Source organism: Sorex fumeus, unplaced genomic scaffold (genome assembly GCF_029834395.1).
Source record: "Sorex fumeus unplaced genomic scaffold, SorFum_2.1 ptg000115l, whole genome shotgun sequence".
Lineage (NCBI taxonomy): Eukaryota > Metazoa > Chordata > Mammalia > Eulipotyphla > Soricidae > Sorex > Sorex fumeus.
The window spans coordinates 18,835,326-18,858,740 of record NW_026606172.1 but is presented as its reverse complement, the minus strand read 5'-3'; the positions used below and the strand labels follow the sequence as shown (position 1 = coordinate 18,858,740).

Here is a 23,415-nt window from a genome sequence, read left to right as displayed (position 1 = left end):
TTTCTGTGAGATCAGGAAATTACATCAGATGAGGTTTGTCGAGTCAGGTCTATCTTTGTGGGATTCTATTTTTCAGCAGCTTTATCCTCAGGATTACCTTTGACCTCAACATTTTTTTCAGCATTTAAAAAATGAATCTTTGAATCTAATAATTTCTGTAACACATTAACGTGCGTGCTTTTTACTCTCAACCAAAAACTGAAGCCATCAGTCTTCTACTTGTTCTGTTATTCTCAGCACTAGCATATTCCAATTAAGTTGAGGTCTCTTATTGGCAATTTGTTACTTATCACATATTAAATTATTGGCAATTTGTCTTTTAGAAATCCAAGGATGTGATTTTATTTCACCACTTTATCTAAAAAAAATCTTCAAAAAATTCAGTAAAATATTGTGGTTACTTGTAGTTGATAGCATACACTTGTATTTTGTGATTTATCAAAATGTGTCAATTTTGACACATTATTTTTCTTTAGACAAACTTGTTGGCTTATTTTTTTTAACTGAAAGAGAACAACCCAAGAATGTATATTATTGCAGTAAACATACCCTAAGCCCTTTCTATAATTCTACCAATGCCTGTCATCTTATACAGTACTAATATATACTGTCTTATGTTTTTGCTTTTAGGCATTTTTGATTAAATTAAATTAATTTAAATTAAATTAAACCTAAATTTATCAAATTCCTTCAAGCTTCTTTTCTGTTAATAAATTCATAATGACCCGAGCATCATCAGGCCTGAGCAACACCATATCCTAGAGTCCCTCTGAATTAAATAGCTGGCTTAGTTTGTGTAGAGCCTTCTAGAGTGGCCCCTGGACCCCTAATCACTACTTGGAAGCTCCCCACCTCCACCAAGAAGTTCACTGATTAAAAGGTCATTATTATTTATGCCAGGATCTTCACAAGATTATTTCTTCATACTATCTTCTAAAATATATTTGGTTTTCTATGATTAAACCATAATGGAACACCTGGCATCAAAATAAATTTCCTGCTGTGGAAAACTATAAAGTTGGATAATGAGGCTGGAGAGATGTACAACATGCAAAGTGCTTGTCTTTGCACAGTATGTGACTGATCCAAGTTTGATTTCTGGCTTCACATATGGTCCCCTGAGTACTCCCAGGAGTGACATTTGAACAGTCAGGTGTGCCCTCCCACCAATATTGGGTAACATAACATACAAAGACTCTTTTTCAGCGTTAGTCCGAGGCTGCAGTGAGACACACTAGGCAAGCTTTCTTCCCAGAGACATTTTCTAATTTTGGTGGATTTGCAATCCAAGCAAAGAGCAGGTGTCTTATTTCTGGGACTCTGATGGGATACCGGTTCCAAAATATCACAAGAAGCCTTTTCTATGAAATTATGAACTGCTTTGAAAAAAATGATTTTTTAAAAAAATATTCAACTATTAGTCCTTGTTAGCTGAGATTTTAAGTAAATTTGATGTCTCATTTTGGATGGGTAAGCCTACAGTATAATTTTTCATGACAGCAAGGGGTTGGGGCAAGTATAGTTACTACTTCAGCTTGTAGTAGTAAGATTTGGGCTTGTCTTTAGGATACTAGTTTCCAAATTAAGACTAGGCAGAAAACTTTCACTTGGTAGGGGTGGAGTGTCATGCTGGCCATGCTCAAGGATTACTCCTGGGGTGTTCAGAGAACCTTTGCAGTGCCAGGGATGGAATCAGGACCGGTTATATGCCAGGGAAGTGGTTCCTGTACTGTCTTTCTGGCCCTCAACAGTAGCTTTCAGTTAAAACAATGTATTTTAATGTAGCAAATGTTAATAGTTTACTATTTAGAAATATTGTAATATTTTTAGTTTTTTATTTTGTTAGTGAAACACCATGAGGTATGGTTGTAAACTTACAAACTTTCATGCTTGGGTTTCAGTTATATGATGAGTACCCATCCCTTCACCAGTGCCCATTCTCCACCGTCAATGAACCCAGTAGCCCCCCCCCCCCCACACACACACACTCCATCCCCTCCCACCCCACTCCTCCTCTGTGGTAAGTCATTCCCTTTTGCTCTCTCTATTCCTTTAGGGTGTTGTGGTTTGCAATAGAGATATTGAGTGGCCATCATGTTCAGTCTATAGTCTACTTTCAGCACGCATCTTGCATTCCGAGAGAATCCTCCAAACACACTTTACTTGGTGTTCCCTTCTCTGTCTAAGCTGCTTTTTCCCCAGCATCTGCTGCCGGCTTCCAAGCCATGGAGCAGACCTCCTGGTACTTATCTCAGCTATTCTTGGGTGTTCATCTCCCATTCTGTTACTTTATATTCCCCAGATGAATGCTATCTTTCTATGTCAGTCCCTCTCTTTCTGACTCATTTCATTTAGCATGATACTTTCCATGTGGAATCACTTGTATGCAAATTTCATGACTTCATCTTTTCTAACAACTGCATAGTATTCCATTGTGTGGACGTACATCTACACAATATGTTTAGCTTTAATTTTTTTATATTATATAACTCACCCAACTACTTTTTAGGCTTTCTATAATTTTCTGATCATGAAAAGGTCCTAGGAATAAAATATCTGAGAACTGTTGTCCTAGACCGATAAAATTAAAGAAATTTACGTTGGAAAAGAATTTAGTTATGAATACCATAGAAACAACATATAAAGGATCCTATAATTAAAGACAAATGGAATGAATACAAAAGATCTCTGAAGAGACAGGAATATAATTTTTTTAAAAAAACCTGTCACTTGATAGAATAATTCAAAACTAGAATGATTCAATATTGTAAAGATGCCAAGTTTCAATATGGCAATCTATATAGGCTTAATATAATTGAAATAAAAATGCCAATAGGATTTAATGTGAAGGAAGATTAAATAAATGTAAAGTTTTTCTGTAATGTACAGAAAATTTTGGAAAGAATGAGTAATGTGTCATGCAATACATCATACATTTTGATAGAAAAATATTTATTAGCTACACAATATTTGGGGCTGGAGCAATAGCACAGGAGGTAGGTGTTCACCTTGCACGCAGCCAAGCCAGGTTCGATTCCTCTGTCCCTCCGGGAGAGCCTGGCAAGTTACCGAGAGTAGCAAAGCCTGCAAGCTCCCTGTGGCATATTTGATATGCCAAAAACAGTAACAATAAGTCTCACTATGGAGACATTACTGGTGCCTGCTTGAGCAAATCGATGAACAATGGAAGGACAGTGCTACAGTACACAATACACAACAATTAAAGGTTAAATGGTACTAATTAAATTAGTATGAGATGAAGAATTAAAAAAATAAATGGAACTATATTGTTTATAAATGTAATCTGTAAAATTCTGTTATCTAGAAGAAGTTAGATTTTAGATCAGTAAAAACTGTGCCAAAAACAGTAACAAGTCTCACAATTTGTTGTGGGACGTTACTGGTGCCCGCTTGAGCAAATCAATGAACGATAAGAGGACAGTGCGGTGCTACTGTGGGAAAACTACTGTAGAATACTACCAGATTTTGGGGTAAATTTTGAATTTTTATTTCACTCCTTATAAATAATTCCCAAGTCTGCACAGGATTTATGTAAACAAAATCATAAAAATATCAGTAAAATCATGGGTATTCCTGTAATTACAAACAAGAGAAGTTGCTCTCAAGCATGATATAAAAAAAGGAAAAATTATGAATCTGGTAAACAGATTTGATTATATAAAAAAAGTCAGAACGGTATTATATGCAAGCTCAAGCTAAATGAAGAAAAAATATAAAAAAGGATTAATAATGCCTAATAAGAGTAACTGCAAATTTAAATAGAAATATAACAAAAGAAAATATACAAAAATATGCTCGCACTTAACACAGAAATATAGCCATTATTATGCTGGAATATAATCACTCTCAAAAAAAGTTTAAAAATTAATGCAAAAGATATTTTTATCTGTCATTAAAAATATTAGAGTGGTAATACTCCTTCTTTAAACCTGTGGCATAAGAGCATATACTGATGCAGACATTGTGGCAGTGGACAGTGGACTAGTTTTGCTGAAGACTATATTGACAAAGAGTTCAAAATTTAAACTCTGCACTTATGTTGTACTAGAGAGATAGTACGGTGGGTAGGGGATTTGCCTTGCACACGGCTGATCTGGGTTCAATCCCTGGCATCCCATATGGTCACTTGAGCACCACAAGGATTAACTCCTGAGTTCAGAGCTTAGAGTAACCCTTCAGCATCACCAGGTGTGCCCCCAAAATAAATAAACTCTGAAAATACTCAATCGGTTAGTTGTCTTGAGCAATGCAAATAAAGGAGCAGCAAGGAAAAAGTACAGGTAGGAGTTATAGTAGTCCAAAGAACAGAGACTGAGGCAATCTATAGACTGTTGGGACAAACAGCAAATTTAATACACCTGTCTTCTCATGACATACAGTACTAGAAAAATCAAAACAAAAACAAACAACCCAACCCAACCCCCCAAAAAATAAAAGCAAAAACAAAAACCCCAAACAAATTTTACTCTTCTTTGGCCAAGATGAATCAGTCACTTAGGGTAGTCCCAGATGGTTTGTTCTCTCTAAACCAACAATTAGGAACTAAATTTTTGCATGAACAAAGATCAAAGAGAAAACTCCTGTCTGGTCTTTTATTTCCTCTACTCCGAAGAAGCTTTCACTTTTACAAATATTCATGATGTTTTCTATTCTATATAGTACAGGAAATACTTGCCAAAGTAATTAAACAAGAAAAAGGTATCAAGGGCATCCAGATTGGAAATGAAGAAGTTGTCACTATTTGCAGATGACATGATACTATTTGTAAAAAATGCTAAAACGTCTAAAGAGAGTTCCTAGAAATAATAGGTTTGCATAGTACAGTGGTTGGCTTCACTATTAATATGCAAAATTAATACTTTGTTAAAGCTTTGCTATATACAAATAATGAAATAGAAAATATATTTCAAAAAAAGAACCAATCACAATTGTGTTTCAGAAAACCAAGTACCTCAGAATCAGCTTAAAGTGGTGAAAGACCTATACAAAACAATACTTCAAAAAATAAAAAAGGAGATGAGGGAATGGAAGTATATCTCCTGCTCATGGACTGGGTAGATGAGTAATATCAAATATCATTAATATCATCAAAATGGCCCAAAATATTATAGACTCAATGCAGTCCCTATAAGGATAATCAAGCCATTTTTTAAAAGAAACACATCAAACAATCCTGAAATTCTTATGGAACAATAAACACACCTGAAAGCTAACGCAGTCCTTGGGAAAAAGAACAGAGGCATCGCTTTCTGTAGCTTCAAACTCTATACAAAGAGGTAGTACAATTAAAAATTGTACTGCAGCACTAGAGCACTGTCCTTCCATTGTTCATCAATTTGCTCGAGCGGGCACCAGTTACATCTCCATTGTGAGACTTGTTACTGTTTTTGTACTATAAATTATAATTTGAAACAGCATGGTATTGAAAAAAAGACAGACCCTCAAATCAATAAAACATATTTCAGTACCCCGAGACAGATCTTCAGGGATATAGTAAGTTAATTTTCAATAAAGGAGCAATGATTATAAAGGAGAGCAAAGAAAGTCTCAACAAGCAGTGCTGGGAAATTTATTTAACTACATGTCAAAAAAAATCAGATGTTTCTAATGGCATGAACAAAAATCAAAATGTTTGATTAAAGACCATGATATCAAACCTAAATCCATAAGGTATATAAAGGAAAATATAGACAGAACTCTCCATGACATTAAAACTAAAGGCATCTTCAAGGATGAAATAACACTTATCAAGCAAGTGGAAGCAAAGATAAACCAACGGGACTACATTAAACTAGAAGCTTCTGCACTTCAAAGGAAATGCTGACCAGAATACAAGCCAGACCAAGGGAATGGGAAAAATTACTTACCTAAAATTAATCTGATGAGGGGTTAATATCTAAGGTACTGGTAGAACTTGACAAGAAAAAAAGATACAACCCAATCAAAAAATGCAGAGAAAAGATGAACAGAAACTTCTCAAAGAAATACAAATAACTGAAAGGCACATGAAAAAGTGCTCTACATCATGAGTTATCAGGGAGATTAAAAATAAAACAATAAGAAAATCTCATGCCACAGAGACTGGCACACATTAGAAAAAAAAAAAGACAGTGTTTGCATGGATGTGGAGAGTAAGGGACTCTTATTCACTGCTGGTAGAAATGCTGACTGGTCCAGCCTTTCTGGAAAACAATATAGACATTCCTCAAAAAAATCTAGAAAGTGAGCTTCCACAGAACCCATTAATATGGCTCCTAGAAATATACCATAGTGACTCAAAAACATAATGCAGAAAAGCTATCTAAAGTCCTATGTTCACTGCAGCACTAGTTACAATAGCCAGAATCTGGAAACAACTCAACTGCTCAAGAACAGTTGAGTTCTGTATCATAAACTATGATACATCTACACAACAGAACACTATGCAGCTGTAAGAAGAAATGAAGTGACGTAATTTGCTTATACATGGATGGGCATATAGACTACCAAGTTGAGTGAAATCAGTCAGAGGGAGAGAGACAAACATAGAATGTTTGTGCTCATTTGTGGGATATCAAAAAGAAAAAAAAACACAGTATGTGAATAATATCCAAGGAGAGTAGAAACAAGGGCTAGGTGGACTGGTCCATGGTAGGAAGCCTGCCAACGATGTGGAGAGGGAGTGGTTAGTACAGAAAAGGGACCACTATGACAATTACAGTTGGAAATGATCACTCTGGAAAATGAATGCTGATATGCTGATAGGAGGTAAAGTGATACACATGACATCTTTTCAGTGACAGTATTGCAGACCACAGAGAGAGAGAGAGAGAGAGAGAGAGAGAGAGAGAGAGAGAGAGAGAGAGAGAGAATGAGAGAGAAAAGGAAAGTGCCTGTTAAAAGGCAGGCTTGGGGTGGGAAGGTGATGGGTGGGAAACTGGGGACACTAGTGCTAGGAAATATACACTGGTGGAGGAATGGGTGTTGAAACACTGTTATTGAGAAAGAGTGAGAAACAGAGAGACGGAGATAGACAGACAGACAGACAGACAGACAGACAGACAGACAGAGAAGTGTCTTCCATAGAGGCAGGCTGCAGGGGTGGGGCAGGAGGAAAACTGGGGACATTTGTGGAGGGAAATGTGCACTGATAAAAGGATGGGTGTTGGGACACTATGACTGAAACTCAATCATGGACTACTTTGTAACTGTATATCTCATGGTGAGTCAATAATTTTTTTTTAAATTAAAAAATGTATGCTGTGACCTCAATAAAAATCAAAATAGAAAGTAAAAAATGATGAAAATTATAAAAACAGTTCTTTATATGCTTTAATCACACAAGTTAAAGAAATTTATTTAGTACCACATTGCTGAAAAATAATCATTTGCTAAAGTATACACTAATGTTGCATAATGTAAAAATATGGCCAGAAAGACGTATTAAATTCTTTAGAAATGCAACAATACCCTTGAAAGTGATTATTTTTTGAAGAAAATTTAGAGTTCATTTTGCATATTTGATTTAGTTTATAATTTCCTCATAGCATTTAGTTATCAACGTTGATATCTATTACCAATAATTTGTAAATTTATAGAGCTGAGAGGATCATGTCTGATATTTTTTTAGAAAAGCAAAGGAAAGTAGCTGGACTTGAAGGGTTTGAGCAGGTGGCGAAGGCTAGAAATAGCCACTGAGAAGAACTAAGCATTAATGAAGAGTATTTGAGATTCTGATTGGTGTTCATGTGTGTATCCAATAATATCTATAGTTCCCTCAATCATAACTCATTTATTTTTAATTTATCATTGTTAAGTCACCCCATTAAATCAAATAAGAAAAAGGAACTTGAAAACTAGAAAGTAGAGCAGTGATAAGAAGTTCTGTAAAAGCAATGACCCTTTCCTTTTCCACTAAATTCCCACAACAACAATAAACTGTTTATGTAATGTTTATAATCATATTCAAACAAGGAAAAATATGTGTCCAGAACAGGTGCAGGATGGGGAATGAAAAATTAATGTAAGTAGGAATAGTAAGAATCAAAATACTAACAGGCGATTTTCAGCATGATGTTAAATTTGAAGAAATACTCGAGTATTATGATGGTTTGCTCAGTGAAAACAATAATTGATCACATGAATGCATTATAAGCTATATGTTCTAATAATTTCAGACAAGTAAAATGAAATAAAGCAGATGTTAAGTGTAGACCTATAAATATGTATGATAAATGTTACATATGTATTATCTATGAGAACTATATATATATATGTTTTGTTTCTTCAAAGTAGATATATAAACCGGGCCATCCCATACCCTATATGAACTGTGCTATGTCCCTACCCCATCTGTATTGTCAATGTGTATGATTCTAATTTACAGAGCAATTAAAATTCTAATTTATGGAGCAATTAAAATTCAGTGAAGCTTCAAGAATGGGCTCTGAAGAACTATACTTAGAGTCCTTATAAAAAGAGACAGCAAGAAAAATACATGTATATAGAGAAAACACGTGTATAGAGAGCACATTAGAAGGTTGTCATCCATAAACCAAGTAGAAAGCCTTGGGAGGAACTAAATCTGCCAACAACTTATCTTGGACTTCCAATTCCACAAGAGTGAGAAAATAATTAAAAAAAAAATTAAGCCACCCAGCTTATGATATTTTGTTATGGCACTCCTAGCAATCTAAAACACTTTATTGTGGGTGAAGTGATCATTACAAATTGCATTTAATCTGCTTAATGATATAAATTATTTTTTAAAAAATGACATACAGGGCATGCATATTTACTCAATTGTTCTCCTTGCCTAGCAACCAAAATGATTGTGTTTTGCAGGTAATAACAACAAGTTTTCAAGACAAAAGTAAACAAATATGAATCATGAAACTTTGACATCAAACTTCTGAAGTTAACAGGGATAGAAGGAAAAGAACATTATTGTTAAGTTCAAAACTAAACATAATTTTTAGTCACTTTTAAAAAATTACAACTGAGTAGAATATGGAAAAGCTTCTTACAAACATAGGATCATAAATGAATGTGAATTAATACACATCAATTTAAGGTGTATAAAACGCTAATTTTACTGAGTTTCATAGTTCTCAAACTTTTAACAGGGAGCAAAATTATCAGAAGAACTGGTGATATCACAGAGCATTTGAAGAAAAGTTTCTAAATCTGAAGGTATGGTATGGTATATGGCTCAATAATTTTTTTTTCCCTCCCAATATGATGGTGAAAGTGCTGGTCTAATATTTTGAGTTTTCGAAAAAGTTTTTTTTTTCCTTTTTTTTTTTCCAGTGGATGGTCTGAGGCTGGAGAGATGAAGAGGTAGCATGAAGGAGGATAAAGGTACTTGCTTTGCACATAACTGAACCTAGTTTAATTCTCATATCGCCTATGTCCCCTGAGCATCACTAGGAGTAAGCTATTCAGCATAACAAGATGTGGTCCAAAACCACCCCCAAATTAAAAATAAAAGCATGGTATCGGAACAATAATACAGTGGGTAGGGCAATTGCCTTGCCTTGCACTTGGCCAACCTAGGTTAGATCACTGGAACTACATATGGTTCCCTGAATTCCCCAGGACTAATTCTGGAGTGAATAGTCAGAAATAAGTCTTGAGCACAGCTGGATGTAGCCCCGAAACAATGAAACAACAACCACAAAATCCAAATAAAAAGAAACAAACAAACTATGCTCATGATTACAGTTAAAAGAATCTTAAAGGTATTTAGGGGTCTCATAAATTCGCTTATGACAACATCATCTCCAAACCCTGTACTTTATCGGAAGTTCCCATAAATCTTTAGAATTGAAGTTCCTCTTCGATTCTACCCTGAATCATTTCAAAATGTAATTTGGGGGAGTATGGAAAGGGAGCAAAACATAATCAATATACTTAAAATAAAAACTGCCACAGATAACAGCTCTATGAGGTTTTATATTTTTAATTTAAATTAAATTTAACCCCATAAAGTTCACGAATTTAAATCTGAAGATTAGATTAACGCTAATTTAAAATCAGTTTTTTCCCCCTAGGTCTTGAAAAAGTACTTTAAGTAAATACTTAGATTCACTACTTAGAATGATTAAGCTGGTGTTAAAATTAAAAAATATATATATTACAATGATAATCCTTACCTTCAGCAGCATAAGAGTAACATACAATTCCTTGGATATGCCTTTTGAAAGGAGTAATTTTCTTATGGTGTTTGAGCACTTTGTGTCTCAGTGGCCAATTACAAACAATTTTAGCTTAGGTAGAATGTCACAAAATACCAACGATCCTTTGCCAAAGCTTTATAATACAAAGGAAGTTTCTAATCTTTTGATAAGATATGAAAACCAATACAAAATACTTCTGCTGAGTAGAGAATATAAAGTCTAAACTAAAACACATTTTGTAGCTATAACATAAAACCCAGCTTTATATAGAAAATAAGGTGAATCCCTTAATATAAATACCTTACAATACAAAGATATGCTTATGAAGAACATCATCTGATAGCTTAAATAATTTCTTTCTTTATCCAAGATCTTTCGTGAGAGGCACTTAGGAAACTAATTTTGGCGACGGTATAACAAACACACGTGGTAAAATGATATATTTTACTAAGCTATCAAAGTATAGTTTATAAAGAAATTTATAAATTCAAAAAATAGGTTGGTAACATGATTACCTTTAAAGCATTGATTTTTTTCATTCACAACATTACTTCATTAATCTTAAACAGCAGTTCCATCTAAAAAATATTCTACAGCTTTTCCTTTTTGAAAAGGAGGTAAATAAAAGCAGGTAAGATACTGTAATTTATAGTTCAACAATATCACCTTAATTTCACAGCATTGATTAGTAGAGAACATTTTCAATTAAAGTAGTATACAATTTACAAAAATATAATGAATATATAATGCAAAACACCATCCTCAATTATGAACAGTATGTGCATGTGTATGTATGCATGTTTGTATATATACACATATTTCTCATAAGTTTAATTATTAAATAGCCCTTTTTCAAGTACTTTTTTCTGGTCTCTCAAAGTAATTGCCTTGCTATATTATTTGCAAATTCATAAAAAAATAAAAGTTTAATCTAAGGAAAGGTTAAAAGTTTCAGTGTGATTTGACTTAGCATCCACTTTCTTCAGTGAAAACCCGATTTGAATTCACAACAGGTTTAGGTGCCATACCAAGTTTAACAACTTAGTGGGGGAGGAATATATATATACATATATATATATGTATATATATATATTTAAGTGTCAAGTATGTATCAAATTTCTAAGATGCTAAAATTATAGCAAAACTAAAAGTATTAATCTATTCATCACCCAGCATGAACAATCCACATATATTTTCATACATTATAACTAATATACTAATATACAATATACCTGCTTACAAACACATAGGTAGCCATAAATAAAACTTTATTCTTTAATTTCATTTACAAGCTACCAAATATTATATATCATACACAGTGCTGAACACTTAAATGGCTGTAGTCATGGAAGATTCCAGACTAAATGGAAAGCTATAGATAATGAAAAAAAGCAAAGTAATACTGTAACAGAAGGATGGCAAAAGCATGGCTTTGCCAATAAAATCAATCATTTCTTTAGTTATACATCAGTTGTGGTTAAAACAAAGTCTGAGAGCCATGCGATTCTCAGCTTTATTGTTTGCAGTCTGGCTAAAGTCTGTATAGTCATTCTGTCTTTTGCAGTTATTAAAATTAAAAAAGTTAAAAACTATAGCAGCAACAAGCAAACCCTGTGACAGGAAGGCAAGGGTTAAGAACTAAAAAAGGTTTATACAGTGTGTTTAGGTAAATTGTGTGCAATTTATCTTCCATCAGCAGGAGTTCGACTGAGGGACAACATGATTCGAGCATATCTCTCACAAAGTTCATGTGTGGAATAAGAAGGTAACTTGGGTGGCTCGTGGAAACCTTTAATCTCCGTAGAACAATCAAGAAGTTTTGGCAGAAAATCTGTCAATTTTTCTTGGAGATGAGCTGCAAATAAAAAGTATTCGATGTAAGTCAACTTACATACACAAAGAGAGGAAAAGAAATTATTAGATTATTGTCAAAGTGATTCATTAACACTGAATGCTCAGTTGATGTTTCATTTTAAAATACACGCACACACAGACACCCCCCCCCCCCAATAAATCACTTAACACTTAAGGGAAGAGGCAAAATATAGGTGTCAAAGGCAACCTACATTTTTTCTTCTTACTTAAATTGTGTGTAGAAGCTTAAATAAAAGCAAAAAATAATAGCGTGCACATAAATATATCATAGAAAAAAATTTAAATGAGAGGAATAATTGTTGATTCTAATTGTTTCAGAAACTGCTAATTTTGGTGGTGTACCTGCAAGTATTATTTAAAATTACCTTCCATTTCTTGTCCCAAGTAAGAACACCATCGATTTCTCATATCTTCTACAGCAAGTATATCTTTCTCTTCCATTTCATCCATCAATAACAATGGCAAAAATGGTACAATAAATTCATTCATGATAATCAGACCATTGGTTACTTCTTGATCCTCTCCAGATTCAAACTGTTCTGCAGCTTGATCATTTAATTTCTTAATGCAATGAAAGGAAAAAAAAATATTTACTTCCTTTTATGCTTAAATAAAAATGCCTATGTCATTATTGGAGATAGCATAATAAGCATTTTCATAAGTAGTACTGGGATAAATGGCAATCAGGAAAGGCAACCTCAATCTATTTCAACACAAAAAAGTCTCTTTTAAAAACACTTATACAAGTGACAACAATAAAAATAAAAGGGAAAAACAGTGTGGAAAATTCTGTTGTCATGTTATGGTTGGTTTATACTACTGCTACATTGATCCTTTTTATAGAGGCCATTCTCACAGGACTCCAAACAAAGGCAAACCTTCCCCATGTCTATAACTAAATATTCAAAGTCATTTTAAAAATAAAGAAATTCATTTCCACATAATTTTTTAAATATCTTTATTAGCCATAAATGTCAACTGAGTAAGTACTGCTATAATACATGACACAGAAACAATAAATTTCTTGAAAAAGTTTTTACTAAGTTTATATACCACATGACATACACTGTTCTAGATGCAAAAGTATCGACTTAATTAATATAAAAAACTGTCATGGAGTTTATAATCTGACAGAGAGATTGGTAAATTTCTCTAAAGGACAAGACAGAAAATATTTTATGCTTTAAAGACATACAAGTTCTTATTACTGAATGTTACAGTCATTCAACCCTATCAGAGTTGCAAGAAGGTGACTGTGTAGGTATGGATACATTTCAATACAACATTAAAACAGTAGCATTTGCAGTCCAGGCCCATTGTGTTACCCCACCAACCCTCAACATAGCAGCACTGAGATACTGCATAAAATATAGAATATAGACTTAAGAGTACAGGTAATAAGGAAAATAAGTGTTATAATATTTAAGTTGTATACCAAAGCCAATTTATAAATGATAAATATGATTTTTGCATAATCAAAACTTTAAACTTAATTTGGAACAGTTGCTTAGTTAGGTGGCCACACTTGGCTGTGCTCAGGGCTTACTCCTGACCGAACTCAGGGATAACTTCTGGAGAGCTCAGGGGGCCGGGTATGGGACACGAGTCAGCTGTATTCAATGAAAGTGCCTTACCTACTGTACTACATCTTTGGCTCTAAGCTCAATTTTAGAAATAATATTTATATCCTAGGATTCAATTACGTTATTCCTGTAGAATGCATCTTAATTTTGGAGGTGTCTTTTAAACACTTTAAAAAAAATTAAAGATAGAAATACAAAGCTGTTTTACATATCTGGAAGACATGGTTGGAAAGTGCCTTGTATTCAAAGTATGACTCAGTCACAAATCTTTAGCAAATAAGTAATCTCCTAGCATCAGTTTCTTTATATGAAAAATGCGCTTTTTCCTTAGGGCCCATGCCAGTTAGTGACTGGGAGCTACTAGAACTACAGTCGGGAGTGCCAGGGATCCATGCAAGGTCGGGATAGAATTCAGGGCCTGGCAAAGGCAAGGCAGGTTGTCTACTACTAAAGCTACATACTAAGCCCCCAAGGAGATTCTACTAAGTTCCTAATGTAACAGTTTAAATGGATTAAATAAACTTCAAAGTATTTACTCTATTTTTTTACAATATGCCTTTTCAAAGACATGTTACTCATTATTATTCTGGAATTTAAATTTAAGTTCCCTATATACAAATCTTTTAATATCATCTGCTCTAAACTTATCCTGCTCATATTTTTAAGAATCCTAAAGACATACACACAACCAGGTAGTTAGGTAGAACTGACAACTCTACCTCCTTTAAATCCATCCAATAGTTACCAAGTTCCTTGATTTTATTTCCTTCACTAATTCTATTACCTTCTTCCTTATACCCACCACACTCTGTAATAATTGAAGGTTCCGTCCTATCCTTGTCTATATCATCTAGAGCTTTGGTTTTCCTTTTTTACATTTTTTTTCAGCAACACTCAGCAGTATGCAGACTTATTCATCCTAGTTCTGTATTCAGAGATTACTCCTGGCATTCTCTGGTACACCACATGCAGTGAGATGCCTGGGATCGCCAGCAAGTGCTCTACCTGCTGTAATGTACTCTTTTTCCAACCCCCATCTAGAATTATTGACTGGAAAATCTCTACTTCTTTCCAGTTTACTCTCTAAGTAAACTACAACCAGACTTATTTTCTGAAAGCAAACCTGATCGTGCAAACCTAGTCAAACCCTGCAAGGATGAAAATGGATTTGAGTAAGTCATAAGATTCTTCATTATCTGACTGAGTTTTATCATGTCCATCTAATGTCACAATTAATAACCTATATGCAACAGTTTATCTTCATTTTCTGCCACGAAACTCTTCACAATTTTTCCATATGGCACCTTTTGGCTAGGATATTATCCCTTTCCTACAAGGCACGAAACTATTTATCCAGCAAGATCCAGATCAGTGTTCATATTATTTTAAGAATCTCCCCTCATTACAGGTATAACATTTTGTAAATTTTTCATAATAACATTAATTCTCAAACATAAAAATTATTTATGTACATCTCTCACCACATTACGTTTCCTGAGGACAGATAATGTATCATATCTTTATATCTCTTGGAATATGACAGTTAATACTTAATAAAATATACCTGAAAGGAACACAAACTTTATAGTTTCATTTAAATCACTGCATTAAAAAATAGGTGACAACTTTTTTACTATAAAATGATAAGAAACAATATTTTAATTAAAAATTTAAAAAGAATATTTAAAATTAGTTTTACTAAATTATTTCCAGTCTCAAGGCTTAAATAATTCTAAGTTAAATAAATTTGACTTAATACATTAAACAAATACTGTACATTTTAGCATATTTACATAAAAAATTTAATATTTTTCAGCCAAAATACGTTCAGGAACTTTAACTTAGCAATAAATTTAAAACCCTCTAACAAAAAAACCCACAAAATGAAGAATAATTTCAATGAATACAAACCATCACTAGTTCACATTTTAAATACAGTTGACTGTGGAACAACCAAGTTTGAACTATGTGACCCCACTTAGCTGAGGATATTTTTTCCAACTCCTGTGTTACACATTCATGAATTTAACCAAAAATGCGGATGTTGGTTGGTTAAAATTACAGATGTGAAAGCCACATATACAAAAGGCTGACATGGCAAACAGAATTTTTATTATGAGGATCTTTATCTTAATGCTCTAGGGTTGGTTAATTATACATGAAAATGGAAATTAGCTAAGGGAAAAATAGTTGGATAACCACACAGTTTTACTCAAAAGAAAGTTCACTAGCACATCGACTTGAAGTTTTCAAAAGTATGCTAAAACTATACAATAATTAGAGATTCCAAAATCCTGAAGAACCTTTGTCTATTCTTTATTTATTATGGAAAAAAATCTTGCAAATTCAGAATATGAAAGTTGATATAAATGAGTGAAATTTTAAAAAGTATAAAGATGGCACTTTCAATTGTATGCATAAAGATTAGATACTTTAAGAAACAAAGTATTTCAGACATCTAATGTAAACTGGCACAGAAAAAACATGTACAAAGACTTAAACTTTTTCTAAGAGCATATGTTTGAAGAAAAAGTAAATATAGGAGAAAAATGGGTTACTGTATTACAATGAATCCTTTATCATATACATCAACTATATCCATAAAAACTCAGGAAAAACTACTTTCGCTGGCAAAATTCCTCATGCTCTATTGCAACCCTTTCATTCCCCCTCCCCAAAAGTGAATGATTTAAAAAATAATTATTATTTGCTTCTGTTTTAAGAAAATTTCTGGTTTATCACCTACAACACTTAAAAGATTATAAAGGGATAATAAATTACTGTGTTTTTCCATCTCAGTGGAGTGATCCAGATTATAAACATAATCTTGACTCTTGCTCCATCAGCGTATGGAAAATGCACTCAATGTGAAACAAAATGATAAATTTAACACATACTATGTGCTTTCAACTTACTAGTAAACATTCTCTTCTATAATGTGATATCAACTCTTCATCATGTCCTCTGTATAGGCCTTTGGACAAGAGTTCTTTGTTACTCTGATAAGCATAGATAAGGAACACCAAGGAATCTATATAACTTAAAAATGAAAAAGAAAACAGAGCATTAGCACTTCATGGCCATAAAAAAGTCAACAACAATTAAAAAACGTCTAAATACATATGTTTTAATATTACAATTAAAAATCATCTAATGTTTTATATCATCAGTTTTAAATCAATCATAATTGAAACCAGAAGATAATTGCCTTTAAAGTTAAAAAATATATATATATATAAGAAAATACTGTCACTGTCCTCCCGCTGTTCATCGATTTTCTTGAGCAGGCCCAGTAACATTTCCATTGTGAGACTTGTTGTTACTGTGTTTTTTATATCAAATACATCACGGGTAGCTTGCCAGGCTTTGCCATGCAGGCCAGATATTCTCGGTAGCTTGCCAGGCTCTTAGAGAGGGGCGGAGGAATCGAACCTAGGCCGCCAGGTTGGCCTTATTCAAGGCAAACACCCTACCCGCTGTGCTATTATTTCAGCCCTAGAAACTACTACAATAAAGGGAAAAAAAAAAGATGAAAAGCCTGCCTAACTGAAGAATCAAGAAAATTGCTTCAGGGGATGGAGTGATGGCATAGCAGGTAGGGCATTTGCCTTGTATGTGCCCCACCCAGGTTCAATCCCAGGCATCCCATCTGGTCCCCTGAGCACCACCAGGAGTAATTCCTGAGTGCAGAGCCAGGAGTAACCCCTGAGCATCACTGGGTATGACCCAAAAAGAAAAAAAAAAAAGAAAGAAAATTGCTTCTGTGTTTGGTTTTTAATTTCCCAATATCTTCCCTTTAGTTTCAAAATTAAAATTACTTTAAAAGGCAACTGACCTACAGGTTTTATGAAAAAGTCATTTGGGCATAAAAGAAAGGTTATTTTGTTTTATTTGATTTGGACTGGGGATCGCAGGAGCTTAGCTCAGTGTTTACACATGTGTTCAGGGGACCCTACGTGGTGCTGGGAATTAGTGGCAGGCACAGCAATTGCCTTACCCATTGTATTCTAGTTTTGGCCTCTGCTACTTTATTTTTTAACCACAAAAAAAACATTTGGCTTACTCAGTGACTGTTTAACCAAATTTCTTTCTAGGTGCAGACCGGGTTCTAGTCATTGAGAAAAAAAAAATGAGTGTAAAGGATATCCAGAGGTGATGGGGGAAATAAGAGGTAAAAAGGAAAGCTTTTAAATCCAGAAATCTTAGAGATATGCAAACAAACAAAACACTATCAAAAGGCTGACAGGGTAGATCTAATATTTAAAATGAGTTATACTATTTTATGTGTTGGTTGTATCAAGTTGAAAGTTAGTTTTAAAAAAAGGAAGAAAAAACTATGTTTGAATGTCATATTTGCCTCTTGAAAAAAAAAATTACACAGAGCTGTGTTATTTGTGTAGCTCAAATATTGAAGATATTTTAAGGTACGTCCTTTGTGCCCAGTTGTCTAATCATAACATCTTTCCATCGAATCTGGGGGAAAAAAAGTCTAACATATTAAAATCTTAAATATGCAAAGAGATACTATTTTAAATCTGTTGCTCTTTAATTTCCTGTACTCAGCTACAAATCAATTCTATGTAGTAAATGTTAAACTGTAAAATTATTTGGAAATTAATTTGCAAATCAGTGACATTGTATAACATGTATTATGTCAAAAATACATTTCTGAAAATGGATTTCTTTGCAAATTTTTTGAGAAAATGTATGACTATTGGATTTCACTTTGGAATAATAGGGACAATATTAAAGATACTCTGTTCTAAAGATACTCTGTTCTGTTCACATAAAAGGGCAGTGATAAAATATTAAGTATTGCTCCATGCCATTTAGTTGAGAAAGAGTACTAGAACATTTACCTCTGCATGGATAACTATTAAGTTTCCTACTAAAAAGGTATCTGTTAAATGATATTCTTATCTTGACTTCTAGAACTGAGTCACCTTTCAGAGCTAATCATAGCTCTGAAATCATGACCTTATTCTAGTTCTCCCCTGAGGTGCACCAAATGGTCCACAATTTATCACCTTTTAAAAACTTACAAGTATCTTTCAAATAAATCAGAATAGGTTTCAAGAGTCCAGTTACTATATTCTTATCTTTATTTATACAAATTATATCACTATAAAATCCTTATTCCTAATAACATAATTTCACTTATCTATTCACAGGATTAATAAAGTTAAATGAATACTGCCTTACTCAATAAATACACTACTTATGGTTTTCAAGTGCTGTATTGTCATTAGAAAACGCGAGAGGCTGAAGCAATAGTACAGTGGGTAGGAGATTTGCCTTCCACATGGCTGACCCAGATTTGATTCCTGACATCCCATTCAGTCCCCTGACCCCACCAGGAGTGACCCCTGAATGCAGAGCCAATAGTAAGTCTGAGCCCCTACTGGGTATGGCCAGCAAAACAAAACAAAAAAAGAATCAGAACTGTGATCTAGTGTGGCTAGTATGATTGAGAAAGGAGTTAATTTTTTTTAAAATGGTCTCACACCTATCTGGTTGCCACCATACTGAACAGCATTATAACAGAAATAGGACAAACGAGAAAGTAATATCCTTGTACTTGGGTGCACTGTGACACTGTATGTATAATACAGCCTATTTAAAAACAGAGAATAATTAGTAAAGTAAGTTAATGATTAAAAAATTAAGTATATACATTAAGAAATATGTGAAGGGCCAAAAAAAAAAAGGTAGGAAGAAAGAAAGAAGGATGTGAAGAGCCAAAAAGAAAAGTATAGTTTAGTTAAAGTAGTAATTCCTTTAAAACCACCTATAGTGTGAATAAAAAATATTTTTCTCGCTGTCATAAAAATACTTAGCCAACAATCAATTCTCTCCAGCCACATTTGTTTTTGAATTAGTTAGACACATTGGAAACATTTCTAATTTGAAGACAGGATCAGATTAAGGAAGAATGGGATATTCAGTACAAAGAATTCTGGGTATTTGTCTTCAGCTACTTTGATCCCCACCAAACTTTTAAGATTACGTTTAATCTACTTTATCTTAAGCTTCACATGTAGTGTTTGAGAGCTGATAAAAACAAATACCAACTACAGACTCAACTAAAAATGGAAAATAAGTTTTATGTATATAGGGTACATTGAACTAATTTAACTTTACTATCTTTCTCTTAACTCTAAATTTGTTCTAAAATAGTTTACTTAAAATTTTACAAATATAAATATAAATGAAGTCATATCTAAACAGAATTAAGAGCAAATTATTTTCATACGTCCACTTCACCTTACCTTTCTCTTTCAAAATGTTCTAGCCCATTTATAAGATACATGGTTGTGTCCCTGAATTTTCTATAATCCTGATGCCAAGCCTGCAGATAAAAAATAAATATAATACACTGTTCTAATAATACACTAGTCATAAATAAAGTGTTCAAAATTCAGATTATCATAGAATATTAAAATAATAGATTTTATGATGATAAAGAAATAACAAAGGTATCACAAATTGATAATAAAATACAAAGAAACTATAATCAATCAGGCTATAATCTCAAAACTTTATTACAAATGTTCATTATTAAAATATACATATACGATATTTATATCACACTGAATGGAGGAGGTAAGTTATTACTCTAGTATAAAGCACAGCTGAATACTATTTGATACAGAATTTTTAAGAACTGAAAAAAATCATAGCATTTTAATCTAGCAAGTTTGCATTAAATTTCATTTTAAATATATTAATCTATGGCAAGAAGAAGCCAGGTACATTTCACACTTTGCTGACACTTCTTCCAGAACTGACATCGATTAACTCTAAAAACAAAATAATTTTTTCCTCATTTATAAATTCGTTCAAGGAAAGTCACATCAGAATAAAAACTCAAATTACCACTTCCATCATTAGAATATCTGGAGATGTTGTGAATAGGTAACTCTGAGGAAGCTGATGTGGGGAGGTTTGGGCTACCCTCAGCTCTGCTCAGAGCTTATGTCTGGCTCTGTGTTTAAGAATCACTCCTGGCAAGGCACAGAACCAGGGTTGGCTGTGTGCAAGACAAGCACCCTACTCAAATGTATTATCTCTCCAGGTAGGAGTGTTATTTCTACAAGTACGTAATCATGCCAAAGGGTATACAACAAGTGTTTTAGATATTTCAGGCCATGAAATCAACTATACATCTTAACTGTGAACACATCCATAGAGAATGCATAAACAAAAGCTATGTTCCACTAAAATTCATTTATTATAACGAGCTGAATTTGGTGACAAGCTTTTTTTCCCACAGAAACCCTGACTAGAGGAGAATAACGATATTTGAGATATAGAGAATTTTTAAACATGTCATGTAGTAATCTGTAAGATAAAATAGATCTGCTGTTACAATTTGTCAAGTTTTCACAATAGAAATTTGCTGAATTCAGTTTGAAGAAGAAGTCTTGGTTAAGGGATTACAGAACCAAATCACAAATAAAAATCAGCCCTTCCCCAAACTAGATTAAAATTTATGTCTCAGTAATTTAAATCTTGAGAACAGGCATAGAGTTAGCATGCTGGCCATCTCTGATAGATACTCTGTATTCACTTATTTATTGTTTTAGTATACTAATTTTATGCTAATATTATTATAAAGCATAATAATTAAGATACCATGCTTTCATTCCTAATAGAGTAAGATTTTCTACATTTTTCTTCTTCAAGTATGTGTAGCTGACCTAAACTTTGATCTTTGCATTTCCATGAAATTTTAGATATTTTAGAATTTTAAAAAGTTCCATAAAAGAACTTACCAGAAGCCTGAGATGGACTTCCCTGAACCAGTAAATGATTCTAGGAGAACAATGCCAATTCCTCTAAATATGATTTATTTATCCTTTTACTTGGCTTTAGTATTTTTCTAAAACCATGTATATTTCCTGTAAAATTCATTTCTAGGTACTCTTCAGTTTGGAATGTCACTGAAAATGGTGTTATTTAAATAAATTTCATTATTCTAGGGATAGAGGACAAGGATTAAGGCACATGTAACACACATGACCCATCAAGCAGTGCCAGATGTGGCATGGGAACCCTCAGAACCTTTTGGTCTGAAGACGCCCCACGCACTGTTCTGTGAACTAGTTGGCCAAAAAATGGCAACAAGTGGTGCCCTAGGTTTCCTACGTAATGCTTCAGAAATCGCTGGGTCCTGATTATATGTTAGCTATATAGGTAATTAAATTGATACCTAAAATAGGTTTCTATGTTGCAAAAGCCTCACAAATTTATCTGTTTTATTTATATTTAGTTATAAAATTTTCAAATAATTACTTTCTTTTCTCATCTCTACGTTCTACTTTATTGTTGCCTTAATATCCAATTTGAACATCCAATACAATACTGAATAGAAAAAACATTATTCAGGTTTCTTATTTTCCTGATGATAAAAGCTTTCACTATGCTTTTATATATTTGTTCTATATAATTTTGTTGCTTTTTGAGAAACTCTTTAGTAAATTAAGATGAAGAATTTATACTCAAGGTTAGAGTCTTTACTTAAAAATAACAAACAAGTGCTTTATGTTTGTTCCCTTTATCTATTAATGTAGTAAGCTATACTATATAAGGCAATATAGAATAATGAGCCTGGTAAATGTGACCAAACATTAATCTACGAAACTGATAAGAATAACTTTAGAAAAGACAGTATGACAGTATACGAAGCTAAATTATGTGCATTTTTGTGTGTGGTGGGGTGTGTGTATGTATGTAAATTACTTGGAATTGAATTCAGGGCATCATAAACGTGCAAGTATGAGTTCTATAGGTGAGCAACATCCCCATTCTGCAAAGTTAGGCTTAAAAAGTTGAAGATATTTAGTGTTTAAAATGGTAAAAAAAAAAAATTCAACTCTCTATGACTGTATTACTGTAAAAGCCAATGAGCGGAGGGGAGAAGGCAGATGGAATAGAGAAGGGATCACTAAGAAAGTGATGGCTGGAGGAATCAGTCGGGATGGGAGATGTGTGCCGAAAGTAGATAATGGACAAAACATGATGACTTCTCAGTGTCTGTATTGCAAACCATAATCCCCAAAAGTAGAGAGAGAGTATGGGGAATATTGTCTGCTATGGAGGCAGGGGGAGGGTGGGAAAGGGGGGAGGTATATTGGGGAGATTGGTGGTGGGGAATGTGCACTGGTGGAGGGATGGGTATTTGAGCATTGTGTGATTGTAACCCAAACATGAAAGCTTATAACTTTCTCATGGTGATTCAATAAAAGGTAAAGGTAAAGGTAAAGGCCCTCCCGTTGATCATCGATTTGCTCGAGCGGGCCCAGTAACGTCTCCATTGGAGACTTTGTTGTTACTGTGTCTGGCATATCGAATACGTCACGGGGAGCTTGCCAGGCTCTGCCGTGCGGGCGAGATACTCTCGGTAGCTTGCCGGGCTCTCTGAGAGGGGCGGAGGAATCGAACTTGGGTCGGCCACGTTGGCCGCTTGCAAGGCAAATGCCCTACCCGCTGTGCTATCACTCCAAACAGAGCCAATGTTTAACACATAAAGAATGGCAAATATGTACAAGTATGAATATACATATGATAAAACTGCAAGTGCATACTCTCTCCCATGCAAGATATCGTTCGATAATGACTAGGTAAAGGTAAAGGTAAAGGCCCTCCCGTTGATCGTCGATTTGCTCGAGCGGGCCCAGTAACGTCTCCATTGGAGACTTTGTTGTTACTGTGTCTGGCATATCGAATACTCTCGGTAGCTTGCCGGGCTTTCCAAGAGGGGCGGAGGAATTGAACTC

At 33.9% G+C, this 23,415-nt stretch overlaps 1 protein-coding gene across 3 annotated transcripts in view; it reads right to left on the bottom strand.

The window, feature by feature from the left end:
- Positions 1-10,608: 10,608 nt before the first annotated feature.
- USP25 (ubiquitin specific peptidase 25) overlaps positions 10,609-23,415 on the bottom strand; it is a 174,018-nt gene continuing 161,211 nt past the window's right edge. For all 3 annotated transcript variants that reach the window (XM_056135433.1, XM_056135434.1, XM_056135435.1), the window contains 4 exons: positions 19,906-19,985; positions 16,552-16,675; positions 12,419-12,614; positions 10,609-12,033 (listed from right to left, as the gene is read on the bottom strand). In XM_056135433.1, coding sequence (XP_055991408.1) covers positions 11,861-12,033; positions 12,419-12,614; positions 16,552-16,675; positions 19,906-19,985 — 573 coding nt within the window. In that variant the 3' untranslated portion in view covers positions 10,609-11,860. The remainder of the gene's footprint in view (positions 12,034-12,418; positions 12,615-16,551; positions 16,676-19,905; positions 19,986-23,415) is intronic.